At 38.2% G+C, this 25,337-nt stretch overlaps 1 protein-coding gene across 2 annotated transcripts in view; it reads right to left on the bottom strand.

Moving 5' to 3' along the window:
* Positions 1-6,258: 6,258 nt before the first annotated feature.
* LOC307157107 (uncharacterized protein) overlaps positions 6,259-25,337 on the bottom strand; it is a 37,020-nt gene continuing 17,941 nt past the window's right edge. The window contains exon 3 of one of the 2 annotated variants that reach the window (XM_079868871.1): positions 6,259-8,083. In XM_079868871.1, coding sequence (XP_079724997.1) covers positions 6,819-8,083 — 1,265 coding nt within the window. In that variant the 3' untranslated portion in view covers positions 6,259-6,818. Of the gene's footprint in view, positions 8,084-21,280; positions 23,787-25,337 lie in introns of those variants that run through there. The other variant, XR_013820868.1, reaches the window with a different exon arrangement.

Raw genomic sequence — 25,337 nt, 5'->3', positions numbered from 1 at the left:
TTAGTTATTTATTCAAATATTGTGGATAAATACTTTGTTTGTTTTGTTTTGTTTTGTTGCTTTGTTTACAACTTATATATGTTAGATTGTATTTTCTTTGTCTATTTGTAATATGTTCGAAACAAAAAAAAAAAAAAAGAAAAAAAAAAAAAACAAAAAAAAAGTGAAGTTTCATAACTTTATATATTTAGGCTATTTAACTTTAACATTGTAGCCTGCTCCCTGCTGTATGTTTGACTGAATGTTTGACTGAATCGTTTACTTTATTTCTTGACTTGTTTAGCTTCTTATACCTTTTAGGCTAAATACTGTTGTAATGGCTATTATTGATCAATAAAACTGAAATTTAACAAAAAGAGACAGGGTTGTGTCGTTTTATATATAACGTTAGCCTATGTAAGAATATTTTAAAATATATACATTATTTTATATAAACATTCTCTTCACAGTATGTAGGCCTACATAAAATAAAATTACACAAATCTCTTTTTGTTAAATGTCAGTATAATGATCAGTATTATGTTTCATACTTTTTTTCATATTGTCTATATTATTCTGAAATTGATATTACATTGTATTTGCTGTTCTTATTATTATTGTTATTATAATATTATGCCACTTGCGATTATCAATCTATTATAGTTATGCTGTTAAATTACTGTACTATTCATAGGCACTATTTAACTTATTGTTTTTTATTGTCTATATTCTGTAATTGATATTTCATATTCTATTGCTATTATTATAGTATTATACATAAACTGTTTGCTATTATCAATATATTATATTATTGTACTTATGATATTATATAATTATACTATTCATTACTATTTTATTTGCTGTATACTGTTTATTTTATTAAACAGTATTTACTATTACTTCTCACTTTATCTTATGTTTACTATTTGCATTGAGCTGTAGTTGTACCATATCATATGCATTACCATAAAGGATCCATCAGTTATTTTTGTTATTGCTAAAATCGGGTCAATGACAGAAAATGCTTTTTCCACAATAAGAAAACTTTATTTCATTTAATGTGAAAATTAAATTATATCTCAGTATGGGAGTCTTCATAATTCTTATCCAAGAATAAAAAGCCAAATACATGACAAGCCTGAGCTTTGACAATTCCTTATTAAAAACTCTAACTATCGAGATTGTAAATAACTAGAGATGGAACTTTTGTACACCATATACAAACCACTGAAATCGGTTGATAAATGTAATTTTTTTGTTGTTTTTTCCCCAGAAAAACCGCAGCTCACCCGTTTACTTGCATTTGTTTACAGCGCTGTCTTGCCCTCAGCAAAATGGCGGACGAAAAAAACAATTTTTACTTTTTGTTACAATTTTTGTTGCGAAGCTGAAAGCTGCTAATATTGATCAGGGGTGGCTCATCAGGGGAGGCACAGCCTACCTAAGATTTTTAAAATGGGAGAAGTTTCTTTGTAATTTCACCACTCTAACACGCGGACGTGCCAAATCTGCCGATGTAATTACACCTGCTAATAGATAGAGAAGGGGAGGCTCTTGTGCCTCAGTTGATAAAAAAAAAATAGCCAATCACCATCGAGTGTTTCACTTTCAGCGCTTAGGAGTGTTGAGACAAGTTACATAGCAGGTGAGGATAGCCTCCCTTGGCATATCAACCAATCATCGAAGAGACATCAATTACATGATCTTAGTTTGAACTGCTACCACTGCGCTGAGAAATAATATATACCAACAAGAATACTCAATGCCTAAGCTGGATATATAGTCTACAGCAGTCAGCTTCACTAAATGGCCCAAAGCAGTCTTTTAACACGGACATTTAATGGCGCTTTTTCACTGCATGGTACGGCTCACTATGGATGTTTGCTTCAAGTGATAGGCTAGGTGAGTGAAATTATATTTGTATTATATTACTGTATGAGTGTAATTTTCTGTCTAAAAGTTACCAAAAAGCCAATTAAAGTAGTTAGGCAAATAATAATAATAATCATCATCATCGTCATCATCAAACACGACAGGGGGTCCCCAGACATTACAATTTAATGTGCCTCCTCTATTTTAAAATCCAGGAACCACCACTGATATTAATAGAAGTAAAGTGTAGTTCAAGCACAGTTAATTGTCTAAATGCTGCACCTTAATAGATATTTTATTATATGTTTATTTATTTGAGAGAAATTTTATTTAAATGTTATGTAAATTGTACTGTTTTATTACTGGTTGCAATAGTGTTGACAGATGTTTAATTATTTAAAGACATGATTTCGAATCATTTACTCGTATTGCGTCTTTGCTAGATGCTATGGGGGAAACTACTTTTCCCTGAATTTTGAAGCCTTTAATTCAAAAATGCAGTGCCACTGCACAGCCATAACAGTGCAGCAATCTGAGCGTGTCTATTGGCTGGTCAGTGGGAACTGCATGAACATATGGCAAAGCAGCATGTTTGCACGAGCCAATCGCAGCGCATCTCGCCAAGAGACAGTTTCACCATAGGAATCAGATTTATTCTCCATCAGCGACGAACTGACCTAATTGATTGAGCCCCATCGAAGGACCCCAGTCGCTATCAGATTGGAGTAAGCATGGGGTTGGTCAGGCGAAGGGAGCTGTGGAGACCTCAGAGCGAGCTCAACCCACTATTTCCTCTCCGGAGGCTCCGACCACAGTCCGAGCCCACTTTTTTTGCTGGGCATAACTTGCCCTTCCCTAGCCCTATCACCTAAGGACCCTTACCCAAGCGCCCCAGGCTAAGGCTAGAACATGTCATTCTGCTCACATAGCATGCGTGATAGGATTGGTTCCCCATAGCATCTAGCAAATACGCAATACATGTAAACGTTTTGAAAGGGAACGTCTCGGTTACTTACGTAACCTCGGTTCCCTAAGATAGCGGGAACAAGTACATTCCAAACGGGGACTTCAAAACCGAAGTATGTACCGAACCATAATTTTCATTTCTCTAGTGCTATGGAGTTAGTAGACTACCCAGTAGTAGTCGTAGTAGTACTTTATTTTACCCCATAGGCATTTATTTATTTATTTATTTTTTGTCAGCGAGTTTCTTAACATGGGCATTTCTAATACATTTCTAAAATACAAAAAAAAATATATAACACAAATACATGGGCATACAACACTAAACAAAAACAGCAAAAAATATATATGTATAATTAAAAATATATATATATACATCTTCCTTTATAATTCCAATCAGTTCTCATTCAATATCTAGATCACTTGTGGCAGAAATTATTTTTTGATCAGATGAGTGTCTGATATGGACCACATACACTCACCGGTAGGGTTGCAAGATACGGGACAATCTAAATATTTTGTACTGTATCAAACAGTGTATGTCATTTCAGTGTCTGCAGTTAAGAATGTGTATAAAAGGTTCTCAGACATAAACATTTGTTTTGCTTAACCTATTTATGTATAATTTAATTAAAAAAAAATGTGTAATGTTATACAAACACACAAACCATTGTTCAAAATGCTAGCATTTATCTGAAAAAGACTATACACTATGGTTACACTAAGTTTGGGGTCAGTAAGACATTTTTATTTTTAGAAAGAAATTTAAGAAAGTAATAGCCTACTTTTATTCAGCAAGGACGCATTAAATTAATCAAAAGTGACAGTAAAGACATTTATAATGTTACAAAAGCTTTCTATTTCAGATAAATCTCTTTTGAATTTTCTATTCATCAAAGAATCCTGATAAAAAAAAAAAAACAGTTTGGAACATTAATAATAATCAGAAATGTTTCTTGAGCAGCAAATAACAGCAACATATTATTATCTCAGGTAGATGCATGTTTTCTTGCGTGGCTGGATGTTGGACTCATGAACAATCGTCATGTTGTTTGCATTCGCCAAAACTGATTTGCCGAAATCAAAGTGAAAGGGATTTGCCATTAGCACGAGTCCGGCTCGAACCGGGAGCAACCAGATGGCAGAGGATTCTGCAGTTTGCGAAACAGTTTTCAGATTTGTCCCTAAAAGATTGATTAATTCTCAATTTAGAGTTTGTTATTCGTATGGTCTGATGAGGGGTGAGGGGGGGCTGTGACTGAATGATGACAGGTGTCGGTGATCATTCTCAAGAGTCCTGATCAGCACTGCTGCTGTTGTAGGCCTATCAGTCAGTGGTTAGATCAGTGTAGCAGTCAATAAACAAGGGAGGTCACATACAGGACAAATCAATTGGCCCAATATACGGGACGTCCCGGCTAATACGGGACAGTTGGCAACCCCACCTTGCCATTATGGCATCATGCAGCTGTTGCAGATTTGTCAGCTGCACATCCAATCATGCGAATCTCCCGTTCCAACACATCCCAAAGCTGCTCTATTGGTTTGAGATATGGTGACTGTGGAGGCCATTTAATTGCAGTGAACTAATTTTCACGTTCAAGAAACCAGTTTGAAATTACTTGAGCTTTGGGACATGATGCGTTATCCTGCTGGAAGCAGCCATCAGAAGATGGGTACACTGTGGTCATAAAGGGATCGACACGGTCAGCAACAATACCAGGGTATCTGCACAATTTTTAAAGTCAAATTTAAGGCTTTTTAAGACCTGAAGAAATCAAAATTAATACCGTACATTAGGGGTGCGCAATATTGACAAAAATATGTCTAGATATTTTCAAAGTTGTGTTGATAATAATTATATGATATTTTACTGATTGTGTTTTTGTACTGGTACCCTGGCAGGTTTAGGCCTGTTGTTGACAGCAGACTCACGAAGATATTCATATTTTTTATATTCTATGCAGTGGTCAGTTCACAGTAGAGACCGAAATTAACATTTTTATTAAGGGGCAATGTTTGCCACCTTAAATTGATTTCCAGGGGCATTTTCACCTATATATGGACATTGTTTCTAAACGTATTTAGAGGTATGCATCACCTTTTATGTCAAATTCTAACATTTAAATTCAATTATATTAGAATAACAGTACCAATGTCAAAATAAATCATTAAATTAAAATCCATCCTTGCAATGCAGAGGTGACACAGAAGCGGCATCAAAACTGGCATTAGCCTACTATATTTACACTTCATTTACAATTGCATAAATAAAGCTATTCAATATTTAAATATGAAATGATTTATAATTTTAACATTTTAATTAAAGGATACTTTAAATATGAAACTAAAACCACCAGCGAGTCTTAATAAGCGAGTTTTTGGAGTCATTTATTCAACCGATTTGTTCAAACGGCTGATTCGTTCAGAAAAACAAGTGATTGTTCATTGAATCGTTAAAATGATTCGTTCAAAACGCGGATTTCAGTAAAAAAAAAAAAAAAAAAATCATCGCTTCCATTCATCATGAAATTCTCGTCGAAGATATAAAGTTAAAATTGACAATATTGTGTCCAAAAAGTAACTCACAATGTTAACTGTATTGTTAATTTAACTGTTGTATAAAATAAATAGCACATTTGCATTTGCAATTGTGCACAGGAAAACGGCACTCATGTGATATTCTAATATAACAACATAATATGATATAAATATAGGCTAAGACAAAAACTCATTTGGGGACATTTATAACTTCACTGACACATCAAGCAGTGAAAGCAAGCATGAGAGACAAACGCGATGTCAGCTTGCACTCGCAGTGCCTCGTACATAGTTAAAACAATGATTACATTATCATCATAGTTCATAGAAAATATCGCACACTCCTAAGCACATAAAGAATGAACTTACAATTGAACTGACATTTACTCATTTTCTTATCTCCTCTCGCGTGCATGAGACAGACGTAGGCTAATATACTGCCGTAAGTGACGCGAATTGTCACGTGAACAAGCAAATCCACCAAGATAGAATTAAAAAAATAATACGTGGGCCTACGCTAGTTTTAATTTCGAAAGCATTTAGATAAGTCTAAGTCAAAGTGTCATCTAAAATGTAAGACTTTCATAAGTAAAAATAAGACTTTTTTTTTTTAAGACTTTTTATGGCCTTAAATTTAATAAATCTAATTTAAGACCTTTTAAGACTTTTTAAGGATCCGCGGGGACCCTGAATACTCAGGAAGGCTGTGGCGATTAAAATATCCTTTATTAGTACTAAGGGGCCCAAAGTATGCTAAGAAAATACCCCCCATTCCATCACACCACCACCAACACCCTGAACCATTGATACAAAATGGATCCTTGCTTTCATGTTGTTAAACGCCAAATTCTGACCATATTATCGGAATGTCACAGTAGAAATGAGACTCATTAGACCAGAAAAGTTCTTAGCTGATAGGAGAGGTACTCTGTGTGATCTTTTGCTGCCGTTGCCCATCTGTTTCAAGATTTGAGGTGTTGTGTGTTCAGAGATACTATTCTGCAGACCTTGGTTGAAACGAGTGGTTAGAGTCAAAGTTGCCTTTCTATCAGACCAGTCTTGCTATTCTCTTGACATCAACAGGGCATTTTAGCCCACAGATCTGCCGCTAAATGGATATTTTCTCTTTTTCTGAGCACTCTCTGTAAATCCTAGAGATAGTTGTACATGAAAATCCCAGTAGATCAGCAGTTTCTGAAATACTCAGACCAACCGGTCTAGGACCAACAACCATACCACGTTCAAAGTCACTTAAATCAGCTTTCTTTCTCATTCTGATGCTTAGTTTGAACTTCAACATGCCTAAATGCATTGAGTTGCTGCCATGTGATTGGAGGATTAGAGATTTGTGTTAGCAAGTAGTAACAGATGAACCTAATATAGTGGCCAGTGAGTGTATAAAGGTCACGTGAACAGTCTCACGACAAATAAACATTGAGAAGAAAATCTGATTTGGCCCACATTCATCTACGGCTTGAACGTAGCCTCAATTTCACACAGATACGCATTTTCTGGTGCCATTTTAAATTACTAAACCATTTGAAACTCTTTCCACACAAAGAACACGAATAGTGTCTCAAATCTGTGTGACTTTTCAGGTGTATCTGTAAGTGTAATGGCAAAATAAATGTTTTATTACACTTATCACAATCCAATTTCTTTCCTCCAGAGGGAATTTGGAAATGACGTTTCATGTCTCTTTGATTTGTGAAACTTTTCTCACGCTGAAGACATGTGAAAGGCCTCTTTCCATTGTGAAGTCTCATGTGAGCTTTAAGCTTTCCTTTATTTGTAAAACTCTTTCCACAATGATTGCACATGGAAGGCTTCTCTCCAGAGTGAGTTATTACATGATTCTTAAGGTGATTCATGTCTCCGAATCTACTTCCGCACTGATGATATTTAAAACAGTTCTCTCTTAAGTGAATCCTCATGTGCTTATTAAGGTTTTGTCTTCCTACAAAACTTCTCCCACACTGACCACATGTGAACGGCTTCTCTCCAGTGTGAACTCTCATGTGGTCCTCAAGGGTCACTTTACGTGCAAAACTCTTTCCACACCTACAACATTTGAACGGCTTTTCTCCAGTGTGAATGTGCATGTGATACCTAAGGCCTAGTTCCCGTGTGAAGCTCTTCCCACAGAGTCTGCAGGTATAAGGCTTCTCTCCGGTGTGAATTCTCATGTGCTTTTTAAGGTTTCCTTTTTGAGTGAAACTCTTTCCACACTGTTGGCAGGTGAATGAGATCTCTCTAGTGTGGATTCTCATGTGAACTTTAAGGTTTCCCTTTTCACTGAAACTCTTTCCACACTGTTGGCAGTTGAAAAGGTTGTCTCCAGTGTGAATTCTCAAGTGGTTTGTAAAGTTTCCTTTTTGAGTGAAACTCTTTCCACATTGCTGGCAGGTGTAAGGCTTCTCTCCAGTGTGAATTCTCATGTGAACATTAAGGTTTCCTTTTTCATTGAAACTCTTTTTACAATGTTTGCAGGTGAAAGGTTTCTCCCCAGTGTGAATTCTCATGTGGACTCTAAGGTTTCCACGTTGATCAAAACTCTTTCCGCACTGTTGGCAGGTGAAATTCTTTTTAATTCCTGTCTTTTTAGTTCTTTTCTGTGAGGTATTTTCAATCTGTGTAGATTTTTTTCCAGTCATGAAATCATGACGTTTCTCATAATTATCTTTCTCTTCCATTTCCTTGGAACTCTCCTCTTTCAGCGCCATCAGGTCTAAGATGAAAAAAGACAAATACAAGTTGACACCAGTTTAATGGCACACAACAAAATACATCAAAATATTTAGCATCAAAACCAACAACATTTAGGCCAGGGATGGGCAACTTCGGTCCTGGAGGGCCAATGTCCTATTCACCTTATTCCGCCCCGCCCACTTTTACTTCTGTCCAGTACTTCCGTTGTAAAACAACTTCCGGTTTAGCGGACCCTCATTCAATTTCGAGGAGAACTGCAGAGAAGTCTCACTGATAAAATGTCACATAAGATAAGCTAATTTGTGCCAAATGTGCTATGTACGTGTGTACCAACAGCACAGCAATGCACTGTTTCTCGGGGTAATTTTTAAACGACTTTTAGGTGTTTATATGACCCGTCTGCCTGTCTGATCGCAGCCCGGCCGATGTGTAGTGTTTAGCCTACATTAGCCACAAACATCTAATGTTGTAATGGTCTCACTACAGGACACATACACATGCTATACCTTGTTTGAAAGCTATGGTCCTCTAGAATTCAGTCGCTGGATTTATTTTACAGCCATTACTTGTGTTAGAGATCAAACCATAAGAAATTGCAGCTAGTAGTTAGCTAAGCTAACGTTACCCTCTTGTTCATCTAGTTGAGGCTCTACTTTCTTTCTACACCAGTTCGTGGCTATTTTTTTCTCATCTGTTGGCAAATGCAAATGTATCTGGTGATTAAGCAAACAAACTGGTGTAATAATGTTTCAAACTTTATATGTAGTAGTGTTTGTGCACATCTTCATAACTAAGTAATAGCTGTTAGAAAGACACAGCTATTAAATAATTTGATTGTGGTATTGTTTCAAAAGCTTCAAGTGAAATGTACTTTAGTACGTTGCAGCAGTTGTTAATAACCATAGGCCAACGCATTTGGCTATAATATTATAGTCTATCTACTTATATCAAGACAGATAACAGATTGGACCAGGGCAAACAAAGCGCTAAGTAGCTAAACCAGGAAGTGAGATTACGCGGATGGCGCCACCCAGTGCTACTTCCGGAATAAGGTGAATAGAGTTTAGCTCCAACCCTAATCAAACACACCTGAACAAGCTAATCAAGGTCCTGAGGATTACTAGAAAGTTACAGGCAGGTGATTTTTTCAGGGTTGGAGCTAAACTCTGTAGGACAGTGGCCCTCCAGGACCCAAGTTGCCCATCCCTGATTTAGGCTATATACCCCATCTTATCCCGGATTTTCGTTGGTCAGAATGGTCTTCGGTGGTGAAGGACAAACACGGTCATTACACACAGCACAAAATAACCTGCCCATGTAAACTGCAAGTCCAGTACTGACAATAAATGTATAGTTACAGTTTGTAAAATTACCTAAATCCTATTTATACAGAAAATAAAAAAATATTCATTGTCAGTACAGATCATAAAACAAAGTGCTTAGAACTATTTTGTATTTAAAAATATGTATATTTATGTGTAAAAAGTCAGTGAGTGAATGATTTGTAAGTTAGGAATAAAATGAACAACAAAGTAACATTACATAGAAAATAGGGATGCACCGAAATTTCAGCTGCTGAAAATTATCGGTTTGATCGAATTGATTGAATTATTAATCTTTTGGCCGAAAGAGAAAAAAAGGCAGAAAATATGCCACCCCGCCCCCTCTGTGTTCAGCGATTAGGTTTCACTCTCATTCAGCATGTCTTGTGATTTTGCGAGCAGCTCCGCTTCCGAAAGATGCACAACTTCAAAGCATGTTTTGTGTGTGCGCTGTGCTCTACGCTCCGTGTTCATAGCGCGTTCTGCTCAATGTTCCACTGCAACCTCCGTGTGTGTGTGTTAAGCACTCTGCTCAGTCACTCACAGCCCAAACGCATGTACCATTCGCGCTCACTCACCGGAAAGGCAAAGTCCGCAAACAACAACATGCTGACATGAAATTTATCTGGTCTTTTTTCTGTTTGCAATAGCCCTACTGTGCTGTAACATGGTGTGAATAGCCATGCTGGGCAACGCTGTTCAAGTGATGCCATCCTCTTGATCCTCTCCCTGCTATCTGCTCACATGCTCTGATAATAATAGCTTTTTTGGACTACTTTATTTTGATAACAGGTCAAAAAATAAATCTGTTAAATCTAATTCTGCAGCATAGAACTGAATAAAGAATAATATATTGATATACCCTACTGATATTATTATAATGATATTTAATAATATTTTAATATAGGTCTATTTTCTGTCCAATTTTTGTGTTACTTGAAATAAAAGTGTGGTTATTTTATTTTATTGGCTTGATTTTGTTTTTATTCAGTCATTAAATTATTGAATTTAATTACAAAGTTTAATAAGAATACATTTAAAATAAGAAATTAGTGGTGGGCCGTTATCGGCGTTAACGTGAGACTCTTATCGGGCGATAAAAAAAATATCGTCGTTAATCTATTCTCAAAGTTGGGTTGGGAGCTGGGTCTATACTACGCAAGCTATGATGACTTTCACCTTGATATTTTAGCGCGGATGTATACCTAGCCGAATTCGGTTCGGTATTCGGTACGCATTTTTAAACCGAACGGTTCGTTGGACCATTTTTCCTGCCGACCAAAATTTTATTTCAAATGTAGGCGGGTCACGCGTGGCAAGCACACTCATAATGTAAGAGACGCTGGCGCGACCACAACATTGTCCGACATCAAATGGCAAATGTAATGTAAGCGGAACGAAACTGAGCTACTCGTTATTGTGTGGTTGACGGACCGTTGTTTATCAGTTTGGACCAAAGCTATGGGATCAAATTCCCGCCAAATATATAGTGGTCACGTATAAAATAATAATAAGCGTGAATCAAAAATTTAAAAACACATGTAAAAATATATTGCACAAACTGAAAAAAATAATGCAAAATGATCAGAATAGCTAACAACGTGGTCACGGATCAAAATATGATAAGCGTGAATCAAGAAATAACAAGCATGAATAAAAACTTTAAATGCATTAAAAGTTATTTTGCACAAAACTTAAACTTATGGTCATGCTTTCTTAAAAAGTATGTTTTCCTTGGTTATATTACTCTGTGCTTTGTGCTCTCTTGCATTTTCTGCTCATATTTTACTCTTTTGTACGCTTGTGCTGTTTTTCTCTTCGCTCGTCTTTCTATGTTCTGCGCTTGCTTTCCCAAATGTTGCAGTTCGAGTTTCATGTAAATTAGGGCGGGCTTAAGTGTCACCATTGGTCCACTAGTTCTAGATTGACAGCTACTCCTCTAGCCAATCAATCGAAGAGGGGAGTTGACGTCACACCAATGCGACTCGTGGCTGCTGATGCTTACTTATACAGGGGAAGACGACCATCAACTCAGTTGGCAAAAATCTTTCCGTGGCAGGACACATTTAAACTGCATGTGTGCCTGCAACTCAACCTGTTGCCGGTATATACTTATACCTGGCAATATGTTATCGTTAAATTCGTCATCCTAACGACGACCTATTACAGTTGTGCCTGTCTGATGATCCTCTAATGCACTTACCTCTGGACCTGGCACCGCGAGCGTCAATCTTCTCCGAGCAACACAACAGTGTTTCATCAGAGAATTGCCGATTTGAACGAGAAGTTTGAATGAATAAATCGCTCGTAAAAACAGTAACTTGCCACCACCTATTGGCCGTTTTACTTTCATATTTAATCAATAACAAGGATGGGTAATGTCGGTCCTGGGTGTAGAGTTTAGTAAATAAATAAATCCAGTAAATAAATCATTTGAATTCGCTACTTAAGTAATAACATTGCTGCGAGATCTAGTGAGAAACATTCACATTTCTCCGTTATTAACGGATCAAACAGTGCGTGGAAGCCAGGAAGAAACATTGTGCCATGAATGAACTATCCAGTGTCCACAGATCTGCAACATTTACCATGGATTTACTGCAGTAACACTAACTGCAACCATGGAAGTTTGGCAGGAATAGTAGGCTATAATGCTATCAAGTAACATTACGTTGGTTTTATTTTGACATTATGAATAAAATTGCTGCCCTCAAATGTTAATCTGAGCTAAAAATAGACCTTTGTTTATAACTAGGCTACTACAATATTAGGCTACATTTATTTTTTTCCAAAGAGCTGTTTTGTTTTATATGCTCATAAGAAGAGTCTATTATAGCTCCATCATTGCTCAAAGTAAAAAAAAAAAAAAACATACTTTATTATGTTAGTTTTACTAAAAATAAAAAAAATCTCTGCCATTTCTTCACAGGTTATTTTAAATGTCACTTTGTATTTAAGAAACACGTGCCCTTTAGTCATTATTTGGGTAGCACACATATTCTGAATGCCTTCGGCAGAATTCAAATGAGCCATTTTAATCTAGATTAATCTAGATTAATTCCAAGATTACAGTGAGATTAATCTAGATTAAAAAAATTATTCTATGCCCACCACTATAAGAAATACATTTTTGGTTTCGGCCAAGTGCATCCAGAATTTTCGGTTTCAGCCCAGAATTTTCATTTCGGTGCATCCCTAATAAAAAAAAGCTGCAAAGTTCTGCTCATATGTTCTTAAATGATGATTGACAAGACTGTAAAGAATGATTAGACTCCTCCAAAACCTATATCTGGAACTTCATTAACCCCTTATATATTCAAAACAATAATATCTTTACAACAATAAAAACCATAAGTAATATTGACAAACTATATATCATTTGCTTATAATCTCAAGTTTTAAAATGACTTTTTTTTTTTTACAAATTACAGAGGAGCAGTAATTTATCAATTATGCAACAAGAATATTTCATACTCATTAGGCATGTTCAGGCCTTTATTTTGAAATAGCGATGAACATGAAAAATAATGATAGATTGGTGGAATCCTCAGTTTGTTTTCACGCCAGTTCAAAAGATAACACCAATTGTTTTTGAAAATGTTTTAAATATAAAGAAAAAAAATTATGGATTTTTGATGTGGGAGCGAGCTATAACGCACTTAAGTGTTTTTTTATGCGTTTATTAGAGGTTGAATTCAAATCAAATAGTGGTTTGCCCATACTACTTCTGAATAGGATGTCTACTTCATAAATTGCATGGAAATTATGGAAATATTTGGCTCAGATCACTCAAACCATATATGGAAATGGAGGCGCCCTTATATGGTCAGTAATGCAGCTTGGATGTCATCTAATGAAAAAGTTTGGTACTGCACCCAAACAAAATCTTACTGAAAGTTCATTTTTGAGATATCAACCTAAAATTTGGAACACAACTCGAGATTTTTGGCTTTGATTTTATCTCAGTTTCAGAGTAAAACATGTTTTTAAAAATATATATCATATATAAAATATAAATAATTATATTGTTATTTTGTACATTTTCATAAACTCAAATTTCTCTAACTTTTTTTGTTTCACTTTCATAATTTATAATTTAACCTAACTTCTACTATAATCTGCCAAATGTCTTTAAAACAAGACCAACCATATGTCTATATTCCAAAGCATTCTTGAATTATAAACATTTAAGTTTGGATAGTGATTTTCATGTCGATGCGGGAAAAAAGGGGGGTGACAGTTAAGGGGTTAAAGTCCCCCTGTAGTCAGTAATTTTATCCCTTAAAACTCAGCTTTGATCATCAAAATTACATATTTAAACCTTTTTTTTCCTTTAAAAGTTTAGAGACATTCATTTTAAGGCATGAAGTTTTCTTTCAGAGCATGATTGTAACTACACCCTTGCTTCATTTGGTATATGCACCCCATTAATATGTAAATTAGCCCCCCCTGCACTCACTCACACCTGCTCAGAACACCTGATCCTCTCGCTCAACTTTATTGTAGTAAACGCTGCACAATGGCAAGTGGAAATACTGGTGTAACGACTGAGTCAATCAGACACAAAACTATTTAGGACTTTTTAGAACTTCATTTAACTCTAAGGAATGAAGCATACCCACAAAAGAGACATCCATTAGTCAGCTGCGCATAATAGCAACAAATTAATAAAAAACACAATATATTGACCCGCGTTCTTTTTTCTATCATGCGCCAAGCACATTTGCAATGCACGCAATGGCACCAGGGTTTGATAGAATCAAGTTGAGTGTGGAACCAGACCAACGCTGCGGGGGGCGCCAGGAACAATCGCGCCCAGGCTCGGACCGCAGCAAACCAGTGTGAAAGCACCCTAAAACAGATTTCCTGCATTCATTTATAGACAAACTGATCTATAAATGAACATGCATCACAGGACACTGTGTGAATGATTTACTGTCTTGTGTAGTGTCTTATGATACTATTATTTCTTTGATACAATGAATTTTATGAACCAGCGATCAATGTAACCTCAACTATACCATGTTTGGTCTCTATAAATTGGTACTTTGAAGATCAAAATGATTCGGTGTATATGTCATGTTCATTGCTGCACAACTTATTAGTTTTACAAGAATCTTTAAAGGGCACCTATTATGCCCCTTTTTACAAGATGTAATATTGGTCTTGGGTGTCCCCAGAATGCATTTGTGAAGTTTCAGCACAAAATACCCCACAGGTAATTTATTATAGCCATTTGAAAATGTCATTTTTGGGCCTGTTTTAAAAAGACCTGTTTTGGGGGTGTACCGCTTTAAATGTAAATGAGCTGCATATCCCCGCCCTGCTGGACCCAGATGATGAAGACAGACCAGCACAAAATAAACACGAATAAGAATGGACAAAACGTCTCGGAATGGTTATTTGATACATTTATGTACTTACAAAGTTTTAATCGCGTCTCCTTTGCAATTATGGATGTGCAACACACACACACACACACACACACACACACACACGAACTGTGATAACGTTCGCGCATTTTTTTTTAACTAGCCTACACACACACACACACACACACACACATACAAATACTGTGATAACGTTTGCTAAGTACAAACGATTTATTTATTTTTTCTTAAGAGGAGGGAGATAGACGTTTATATACTGTCTATGGAGCCTACGTGACATAAAACTGTATGACGTTGTTTGTTGAGACATCCTATGACGACGACAATAAATAGCTTTAGATGCATTTGTTGTTGAACTGGACATCGATTGAAATGACTATTTGCTCATAAATCATAAAATACACTTACTTCTTCTGAAGGTGACGTTGGATCGCGAACAGTAGGCAACGATCCACACTTGAGGATTAACTTCTTTGACCCTCGTTCACTAAACAGTGAGTCAGAACATGATTCTCGTATTTAGGAAGTTTAAGTGGTGCCTTTTCTTCATAAATAAAGTCCATCCGCTGCGTTTTCAGTGGCTCTGATGTCAGTGAAGATCGTGAAGACTACTAGTATGTCCATTGATTCTTACATCCCACAACAGAACACCTACACTTCTTAGGAGACATTACCGGCTGCCGTTGAAACAATGGAGGATGGTGTACACAGATCACCGAGGGCGGGGTCTATGCCAAAACCCAGATGTCAATCAAACACGTCGGTGGGGCTTAGCTCAATTCTACGTCACAGTGAGGGAAATCTAGAACAGCTCGTTCTGAGACAGTGCTTATGATTTATTGAGATAGAAAAAAAACTACTGGGTGGATTTTTATCATTCTAGGGTGGTTTTGCTCACACACTGCCAACACACATTTATGTTCAAACACCATGTAAAAGTGAATTTTGCATAATAGGTGCCCTTTAAGTTTCTTCATCAGCAACCAATCCAGCTGCAAATGCAAATAAGCACGCTTGAAACAGAGCAATAAAAATCTCCAAAAGAGGAATTTTCCCACTTGGAAATTCCACCTTTCTGATTGGTCAAACAAACCCGGAGAGGTGGGACTTTTCTCAGGCTTTATTAGAGCCAAATTCACAGTGACCTCTCTTCTTCTTCTGGCTTTTACTGCTGCTTCTTCAGGTTGATGTCTGTGATGTCTGTTAGATTTTGACTACAGGCTCTTAATAGTACTGTACTGTAAGAAAGACATTTCCCTCTCCTGGAAATGAACATTTCTTAGAATTAATAAACAACTAACACTGAGTATTCACAGGAAGAACAGGGCGATTGATTGTAATATTAAATTTACTACATTCAATTAATTCTACATTCAATTAATTCTGGTAATGCATTTTATGTATCACTCTTTACAACATTGGACACACAACGGTAATAAATTAGATTAGCCTTTTTCTTGACTGTCATCAAACAGCTAATAATGTGCTGCAAAAGGCGGGCATACTCTGTGCGATGTCTGTGCGATTTCAGCAAGGTATACTCACACTGAAGGAGTAGATCGCATGCGATGTAAAGCCAAAGCTCAGGATTTATGTGCTCACACTATACGATCTGAACGTCGAGCTGCGACTTCACTGCTCACACTATACATGTGAAATATGCGTGAATCAGCGCGATAAACCCTTGTGCCGGTTTGCACCTATAGACGATATCATGTATCCAGAGATACTGTCAAAACAAGCATCAGCTATCAATATCAAGATGATTTATCATTTCCAATTTATGTATTAAATTATTATTAGTATTATTGTATTATTATTATTATTATTATTAGGAAAGGCCTAGGCTACTTTTGCCACGAAATAATTTCATAGCGCATCACCGCAAAACCAACGCGCTGTGAGGATAATAAAAGATTACATAGAAGCTTACTCCTCCTTATTGAAAATTGTCTAAAACATTTAGGTTGATTACAATGAATTATAGGCATATCATTAATTATTAACAGTCTATAATATGTCCGAACACTGCAATAATTCATCAATGAAAATTTTAAAACAGCTTTATTTCAAAAACATTGTTTAAAGCTGCCGTCGGCAACATTTTTTTGATCAAATTCAGTGAAATTGACACTATAATCCGACAGAACAACATAAATAAGGTGGTTTTAGAAAAAAACCCGAGCTTCTAACTCCACCTGGAGCGTGTTATTTGTTTTGCAAAAATTCACCGCTCCCGGATCATCAGGTCCAATGAGCGCTGGGGGGTGTGAGATCTGACTGTCAATCACAGGTCGTGCACACGCCACAGATCCCCCCTCCCTCGCGCAGACGCGCACATTACAATATCACATGCACACGACACGCCTGAAGTTCGCCTGAAGATTGTAGGAAGCGTGATGGCGGAGAGAAAATCTACTAACAAACTTCCAATTCCTCGGTTATTGCTATCTATGGATAGATTAGCCAGGGCAGCCTACTCCGAGTCCATGGTGTTGATCGATGCTGAAGAGACGGACGCGTTCACAGAAAATCAGGTACACATGCACTGACGATGGGCGGGTGCTCGTTGGTAGTGGGGGAGGGGCATGAGAGTTGTAAACATTCAAAATCCACTCAAGTCCACTCAATCTGCCAGACTTGCCGACTGCAGCTTTAACAAATTAATAAAAGAGGGAAAGTTTACATCGCAGGTGGCTTGGAAGACGTGGGTAATGGTTAATCCTTTTTGCAACACGAACTGGAGGTAAGCAACAGTAATTTGTAGCTAGTTTGAACTACAGAACTTAAAGATCTCCCTCTTTTCGTTTTTTTTTTTTTTTTTTTTTTTTTTGCTGCAGATGAAACTTGTTTTCGCGCAGGCGCAGTGAGGGAAAAAACACTGAGTTTAGGGCAATCGGTTCGTAGCTCTGCTTCAACTGTGCGATATAGTCACGAGGAGCAACCACAATTTCTAACATGCCAGAAATTCAACCGACCATCCGATTGCCGGTCGGGAGAGGTTTATCGCCTCTCGTTTCCTCCTGTACACTGCACGACAAACGACGCACGACAAAGCTGAAAATTGACCCGACCTGAAAAAGAGTCCCACGAGTCAGAATTCGGCTCAAAATCGGACGAAAATCGCAGTGTATGCCCGTCTTAATGTTACACACTCCACATTCCTGATCGCCATCTCGAGTCAGACAGCAGCCTTCTAAAAATCAGCATTCGCTGAAACGCTTTAAACAACTTCAGCATCAGTGGAGAAAGGCATATAGTTCATCATAATATCGTAAATTACATTATATACATATTTAACCCGCTATATTGCTAAATGTACAGATTTTTCATATCAATAGAAACGTGTTTGTGACAACAGGAACACCAGCAATTTCAAAATGTCTTTAGTTTTAAGTAGAAAACACTCAGCAATGGTGTTGACTTACGAATTTTCTCATGGTTTGTGTAAACAAAAATAAAAAAACATTAAGGCCTTGTTTCATAGACATGATTTGGGGCGTTTTCACACCTATATGCATCTACACTAATGTTAGTCTTTCTGCTTATTCCAAGGTTTACTGTAACCAGATTGAGGACCTGCACCTAGACACGACCACAACGCATCCCTGAAGTGACAGCAGAGATTGTGTCAACTAGACTCTCATCGAAGGCCTCATCGACATGACAGCCATCAGCACTGATCCTCAACAAACCAGTCTCCATCCCGGCGTGAGGACTCTGATCTTAAACCAGATGGAACTGGATAATATTCTGATTGTTCCAAAACAATCTGACCTATAATGCTACCTGAATCATAATCATACACTGTTCGTTCATTGGCCAGAGGAGAATTGCCCCCCTGACTGAGCCTGGGTTCTCCCAAGGTTTTTTTCTCCATTCTGCCACCTGATGGAGTTTTGGTTCCTTGCCACTGTCACCTTTTTCCACCTTTGTTGCCATTGGCTTGACTTGCTTAGTTGGGGACATTAAATTTAATATGCATTGACACTGACACTATTATACAAGAACTGAAGTGAGCTTGACGATGACATCACGGTTTACTCCAGAGCAGCTATGTATACATATATATGCCATGCCATGTCACCCTGTAGCCCAAGACTGGTTACCCACTGAAGCTAAGCAGGGCTGAGCCTGGTTAGTACCTGGATGGGAGACCTCCTGAGAAAACCAGGTTGCTGCTGGAAGAGGTGTTAGTGAGGCCAGCAGGGGGCGCTCACCCTGTGGTCTGTGTGGGTCCTAATGCCCCAGTATAGTGACGGGGACACTATACTGTCAAAAGAGCACCGTCCTTCGGATGAGACGTAAAACCGAGGTCCAGACTCTCTGTGGTCATTAAAAATCCCAGGATGTCTTTCGAAAGAGTAGGGGTGTAACCCCGGCATCCTGGCCAAATTTGCCCCTTGGCCTCTGTCCATCATGGCCTCCTAATCATCCTCATATACTAATTGGCTTCATCACTGTCTCCTCTCCACCAGTAAGCTGGTGTGTGGTGAGCGTTCTGGCGCAATATGGCTGCCGTCGCATCATCCAAGTGGATGCTGCACATTGGTGGTGGTTGAGGAGATTCCCCCCTTCTATGTAAAGTGCTTTGAGTGCTGAGAAAAGCGCTATATAAATGTAATGAATTATTATTATTATTATTATATATATATGAATGTAGCAGTCATTCCCACTTTTAAATTATATAATACATTCATATTAATACTGCAGCAAATTCAAACGCACTCTCTCTGGATCTCCCAGCGCTGTCTAGAGGTCATCAGTGTCAAGACACACGCAAACACTTTACGAATGTTAGAATGCAACTAGAGCAGGAATCAAGGCTTAATCAGGACAGCATTCTCACACGGAGAAGCGCAATTACAAAACATTTAAAGATGAAGAGACACACTTTCTTTTCAGCTGTGATAACCAATGTGCTCACTCACAGAATCAGACACTACTGCTTAGTTAGTCCTGCTCTAGTTGCTTTTTATATAGCACATTTCCAGTTATGATTTTAATACTATTTGATTTGTTGGTCCGTTAGGTCGGATTGCTTTCACACCTCAATCGAACTGCCCCAGAGTTCATTTGCAACCGGGGCAGTGCAGATTCAAGCACGTTCGTATGTTCACGTATGCCTAAATGACCCGAAACAAACACCTTTTCAGGTGTGAAAGCACCCATAGATTAAGCCAGGATTAGACCATAGTTTAATTAGGACATCTAAGTAGCTTTTACAAACATGCCTTAGAAAAAAAAATATATTACTAGTGTGCATCTTGAGACAAAACAATGACTCTGACATATTTCAAGATACGTCAGTGCAAGTTGCTTTCAGTTACAACAGCTCAAACATACATTTTAGTCTGGGACTAGGCTTAAGCCTTGTCTTTGGAACCAGGGGTAAAAGTGTTTTTCTCCCATTTTTGAACACAATTGTTCAATCACAAGTGGCACATAATACATTTATGAATTGACTTGCCTGCCACTGTGTAAAAAATAAAGTGATGATTCCATAACCTCCCCCCTCAACAAAACAGTGAATTACGCAGTAAATATTCATCCATGGCATTTATTATTTTTATTTATGTAGTTCTTCCATGAGAGAAAAAAAAATAAAAAAAATAAAATATATATATATATTGAAGGGGGTGGATTGGAATCCACTGCTGCTTCAATGTATATGTAATGAGTGATTATCATCAAGGTATTAATCAATATTTTTCCTTCTAAATATCACATGAGTTGAATGACTTCTCTGGAGATTTTATTTTGCTATTGAATTTACCAGTGTGATTACTGAAATGTTATTTTCATGTATTCTTTTTAATGTCAGTTTTTGATATTTGAATGTAGTAACAGTGCTTGCCTATTTATCCCGGCTTCCAGAAATTAAATAGGAACTGGTTTTGTGTTTGAGTTTGTCTTCAACGTTCAAACAAATAGGGGTCATTGAAGTCTATAGTTTAAGGGACCATTTGTCAGTTAAAGCCTATATTTTCCATTTAGAATAAAGTGAGACCTATCCTGAGAGAAAGAACTTGTTATCTTGATGTTTTGAGACAAGACTCCTGTTTATAGTTAGAGCCTGGCCAAATCCAACCTTAGAAAAGATGTGTGTCGGGTGTGTGTGTTAGTCTTCTTGCTTACAGGTTAAGGAACCACTGGCATTGTTGGAGATTGACTGAGTTGTTGTTCGAGACATGCTGGCACCCAGCCACCCAAATCTGTGACCTGGAAGGCCACGACGTGCCTCACTTCAGGGTCCGAGTGTCAGCTGCATAATCAATGGAGATATGCTTCAGTCTATCTGTATATGTGTGGAAAATTGCTATGTTTATCAATTTCTTGGCCAATGAGAATCATTCAACCTGAAAGCAATGACGTAGCTTAGACCTTGGAAATGGTATAACTGCTGTGATCTTTGTAACTGTAAGCGGGGGTGCATTCACTATAGATGAAAAAAATGAACATTACACTGATTCATTCAGTTTGTCTTTTTATTTATAATTTTTTCATTTATGTACCAGCATTTCACTGCAAAACAGAAGTTTAATTAATATTTTGATTTGAAGGTATCAGTGCATGTCAGAGCACAAACCAAGCCATGAAGTCCAATGAATTGTCTGTAGACCTCAGAGACAGGATTATATAGAGGCACAGATCTGGAGAAGGGCACAGAAAAATTTCTGCAGCATTGAAGGTCCCAGTCTCTTGAATATCCTTTACTCTACTTCCCATAAAAAGATCCCAGAGTTAAGCCGCGTTTCCACCGCAGGAACTTTCCCCGGTGCGATTTATTGTTTTATACTCTAAAGAGATTGCGAATTAGCATTGAAGGTCCCAATGAGCACAGTGGCCTCCATCATCTGTAAATGGAAGAAGTTTGGTACCACCAGGACTTTTCCTAGAGCTGGCCACCCAGCCAAATTGAGCACTCGAGGGAAAAGGGCCTTAGTCAGAGAGGTGACCAGGAACCTGATGGTCACTCTGACAGAGTTCCATAGTTTCTCTGAGTAGAGAGAAGAACCTTCCAGAAGAACCATCACTGCAGCACTCCACCTGTCTGGCCACTTAGTAAAAAGCACATGAAAGCCCATCTAGAGTTTGCCAAAAGGCACCTGAAGGACTCTCAGACCATGAGAAACTAAATTCTCAGGTCTGATGAAACAAAGATTGAACTCTTTGGCCTGAATGTCAAACGTCATGTCTGGAGGAAACCAGGCACCGCTCATGCGACAGGAACTGCGAGACGAGTCACGATTGAGGGAAAGATGAATGCAGCAATGTACAGAGACATCCTTGATGAAAACCTGCTCCACAGCGCTCTGGACCTCAGACTGGGGTGACGGTTCATCTTCCAACAGGACAATGACCCTAAGCACACAGCCAAGATAACAAAGGAGTGGCTACGGGACAACTCTGTGAATGTCCTTGTGTTGCCCAGCCAGAGCCCAGACTTGAAACCGATTAAACATCTCTGGAGAGATCTGAAAATGGCTGTACATCAACGCTCCTCATCCAGCCTGATGGAGCTTGATAGGTTCTGCAAAGAAGAATGGGAGAAACTGCCCAAAAATAGGTGTGTCAAGCTTGTAGCATCATACTCAAAATCCTGAGGCTGTAATTTGGTGCCAAAGATGCTTCAACAAAGTGTTGAGCAAAGCCTGTGAATACTTGTGTACTCAGAATACAATATCATTTATTTCACTTTTTAGTTTTAATAAATTTGCAAAGATTTTAAACTTCTTGAACGTTGTAATTATGCGGTATTGTTTGTAGAATTTTAAGGAAAATAATTAATTTAATGCATTTTGGAATAAGGCTTTAATATAAAATGAAATAAAATAAAATATAATAAAATGTGGAAAAGGGGAAGTGCTGTGAATACTTTCCGGATGCACTGTATCTGTAAGTGTAATGTACAAAAAAAATTCATTATTACGCTTATCACAATTACATTTCTTTCCTCCAGAAGGAATTTGCAAATGACGTTTCATGTCTCTTTCAGAGGTGAAACTTTTCTCACGCTGAAGACATGTGAAAGGCCTCTTTTCAAAGTGAAGTTCCATGCGAGTTTTACGCTTTCCTTTATTTGTAAAACTCTTTCCACAGTGATTGCACATGAAAGGCTTCTCTCCAGAGTGAGTTATTACATGATTCTTAAAGCAATTCATGTCTCTGAAACTACTTCTGCACTGATGACATATAAAACAGTTCTATCTTGAGTGAATCCTCATGTGCTGATTAAGATTTTCTTTACATCTGAAACTTTTTCCACACTGACCACATTTGAATGGCTTCTCTCCAGTGTGAATTCTAATGTGGGTCTCAAGGGTCCCTTTACGTGTGAAACTCTTTCCACACTGACCACATGTGAATGGCTTTTTTCCAGTGTGAATCTGCATGTGATACCTAAGGCCTAGTTCCCATGTGAAGCTCTTCCCACAGAGTCTGCAGGTATAAGGCTTCTCTCCGGTGTGAATTCTCATGTGCTTTTTAAGGTTTCCATTTTGAGTGAAACTCTTCCCACACTGTTGGCATGTGAATGAGCTCTCTCCAGTGTGAATTATCATGTGCTTTTTAAGGTTTCCCTTTTCACTGAAACTCTTTCCACACTGTTGGCAGTTGAAAAGGTTGTCTCCAGTGTGAATTCTCATGTGCTTTGTAAAGTTTCCTTTTTGAGTGAAACTCTTTCCACATTGTTGACAGGTGTAAGGCTTCTCTCCAGTGTGAATTCTCATGTGAACATTAAGGTTTCCTGTTTCATTAAAACTGTTCCCACATTGTTTGCAGGAGTAAGGTTTCTCTCCTTTGTGAATTCTCATATGGACTTTAAGGTTTCCACACTGATCAAAACTCTTTCCACACTGTTGGCAGGTGAAAAACTTTTTAATTCCTCTCTTTTTAGCTGTGTAGCCTTTTTGTGATGTCTTTTCAATCTGTGTAGACTTTTTTCCAGTCATGAAATCAAGTTTCTCATAATAATCTTTCTCTTCCATTTTATTCAGCACCATCGGGTCTAAGGTGAAAAAAGACAAATACAAGTTAACAACAGTTTAATGGCACAAAGCAAGATATCCAAATAGTTAAAAACATATAAAGCATCAAAACCAACATGTATGCTATACACTAGGGCTGCCCCTAATTGTCGACTAAACGTTAGAAGACTAGAAGAGGCTTAGTCGACCATAAAATTATTATTTGGTTAGTTGCAGAAAAAAAGACCTTATTGCAATGTCACACAGTCCGTGAGGGACGGGTGGTTTAAAGGCGGGTCCATGTGGTAATTACAGAAGCCATCTCATCAAACATGTAAAGTATGGAATGCCACAGGGCTCAATATTAGGCCACAAAACCGCCTTGCCCACTAAGCCTTGTCGAACAACATCAAATTTTGTGGGAAAGTCATATGCACATCCCTGCACACAATGGGAGTCTTGCAGGCAAACCAGGCTGACTTGCTAAAAGACCTAGAAACCTAAATTGTGGCAAGGGATTTAACCAGGAGGTGGTTTTAGATCTCTGCCGGGCCACAAAGCTGACAGCCCAGGCCATTGACCATTCTATGGATGCGATGATTGCCACAGAGCACCACCTGTGGCTCAATTTACCTGGTATCAAAGAGAAAGACAAGGCATTTCTCTGTGACGCTCCGATTTTGCTTTCCGGTCTGTTTGGCAACGCAGTAAATGCAGTTGTCGACAGATACCAAGAGGCCAAGTGAACTAAGAAGTTAATCCTGGTTAGAGCCGGCAGCCAGCTCAACCAGCTGCAGGAGGAACAAAAAGCGAGCGTGGCTGACTGAGATCCTCCTCAAAGAGATTGAGGGGCTGGGCAGCGAATGCAAGCTCAGCCATCCAAGGTAAAGTTCGATCTAAGGACAGTAATCTCTTCTCTGACGGCAAAGAAAAACCCTGACTCCCTTTGGACTGGGCCCCTGGTGGCAAACCTTTTTGTGGGGGGTCAGGCTACACCAAAACGGTGCCAGATGCTCTGCTAAAGCCTCAAAGGGTGCTCCTGGTTATCCCGCTACCAGTGATGTTTTGGGAAGTTGAAGTACTCAGCGATTGATCTGCCCAGCTTGTTCAGGGGTTCCCTGCCAATGGTTTGTTTCAGGGCCATGAGCAGATCGATCCTATCTAAAAAATGATCCCTCTGCTAAATTAATAGTACTCATAAAGGACAGGGGGATGTGTCCAATATTATACTTGCCTTATACTCTGAGGACATACAGAATTAAGATGCTAATGCTGAAGCTCACAAATTCAATCTGAGGATTGGATTGTGACAATAAATCTAAAGGACGCCTGTTTTCACATTGAGATTCAGCCAGAGCACAGGAAGTTTCTCAGGTTCGCTTTTCTGGGTGAAGTTTAATAATATTGAGTTCTTCCTTTTGGTCAAGCCTTGTCCCGAGTTATATGCGCAGAGGTCTTCATTCCATTCAGGTTCAGCTCTAGGGGATTGTTGTCTTTAAAAATCTCTAATGACAAATGCCTCTCTCAAGGGCTGGGGTGCGGCAGTTGATGGCTGCCCAGTTCAAGGTTTGACCACTAAAATCAAATTTAAC

This window comes from Squalius cephalus (assembly GCF_949319135.1).
Source record: "Squalius cephalus genome assembly, chromosome: 4".
Classification (NCBI taxonomy): domain Eukaryota; kingdom Metazoa; phylum Chordata; class Actinopteri; order Cypriniformes; family Leuciscidae; genus Squalius; species Squalius cephalus.
This window is presented reverse-complemented; position numbering and strand designations above follow the sequence as displayed.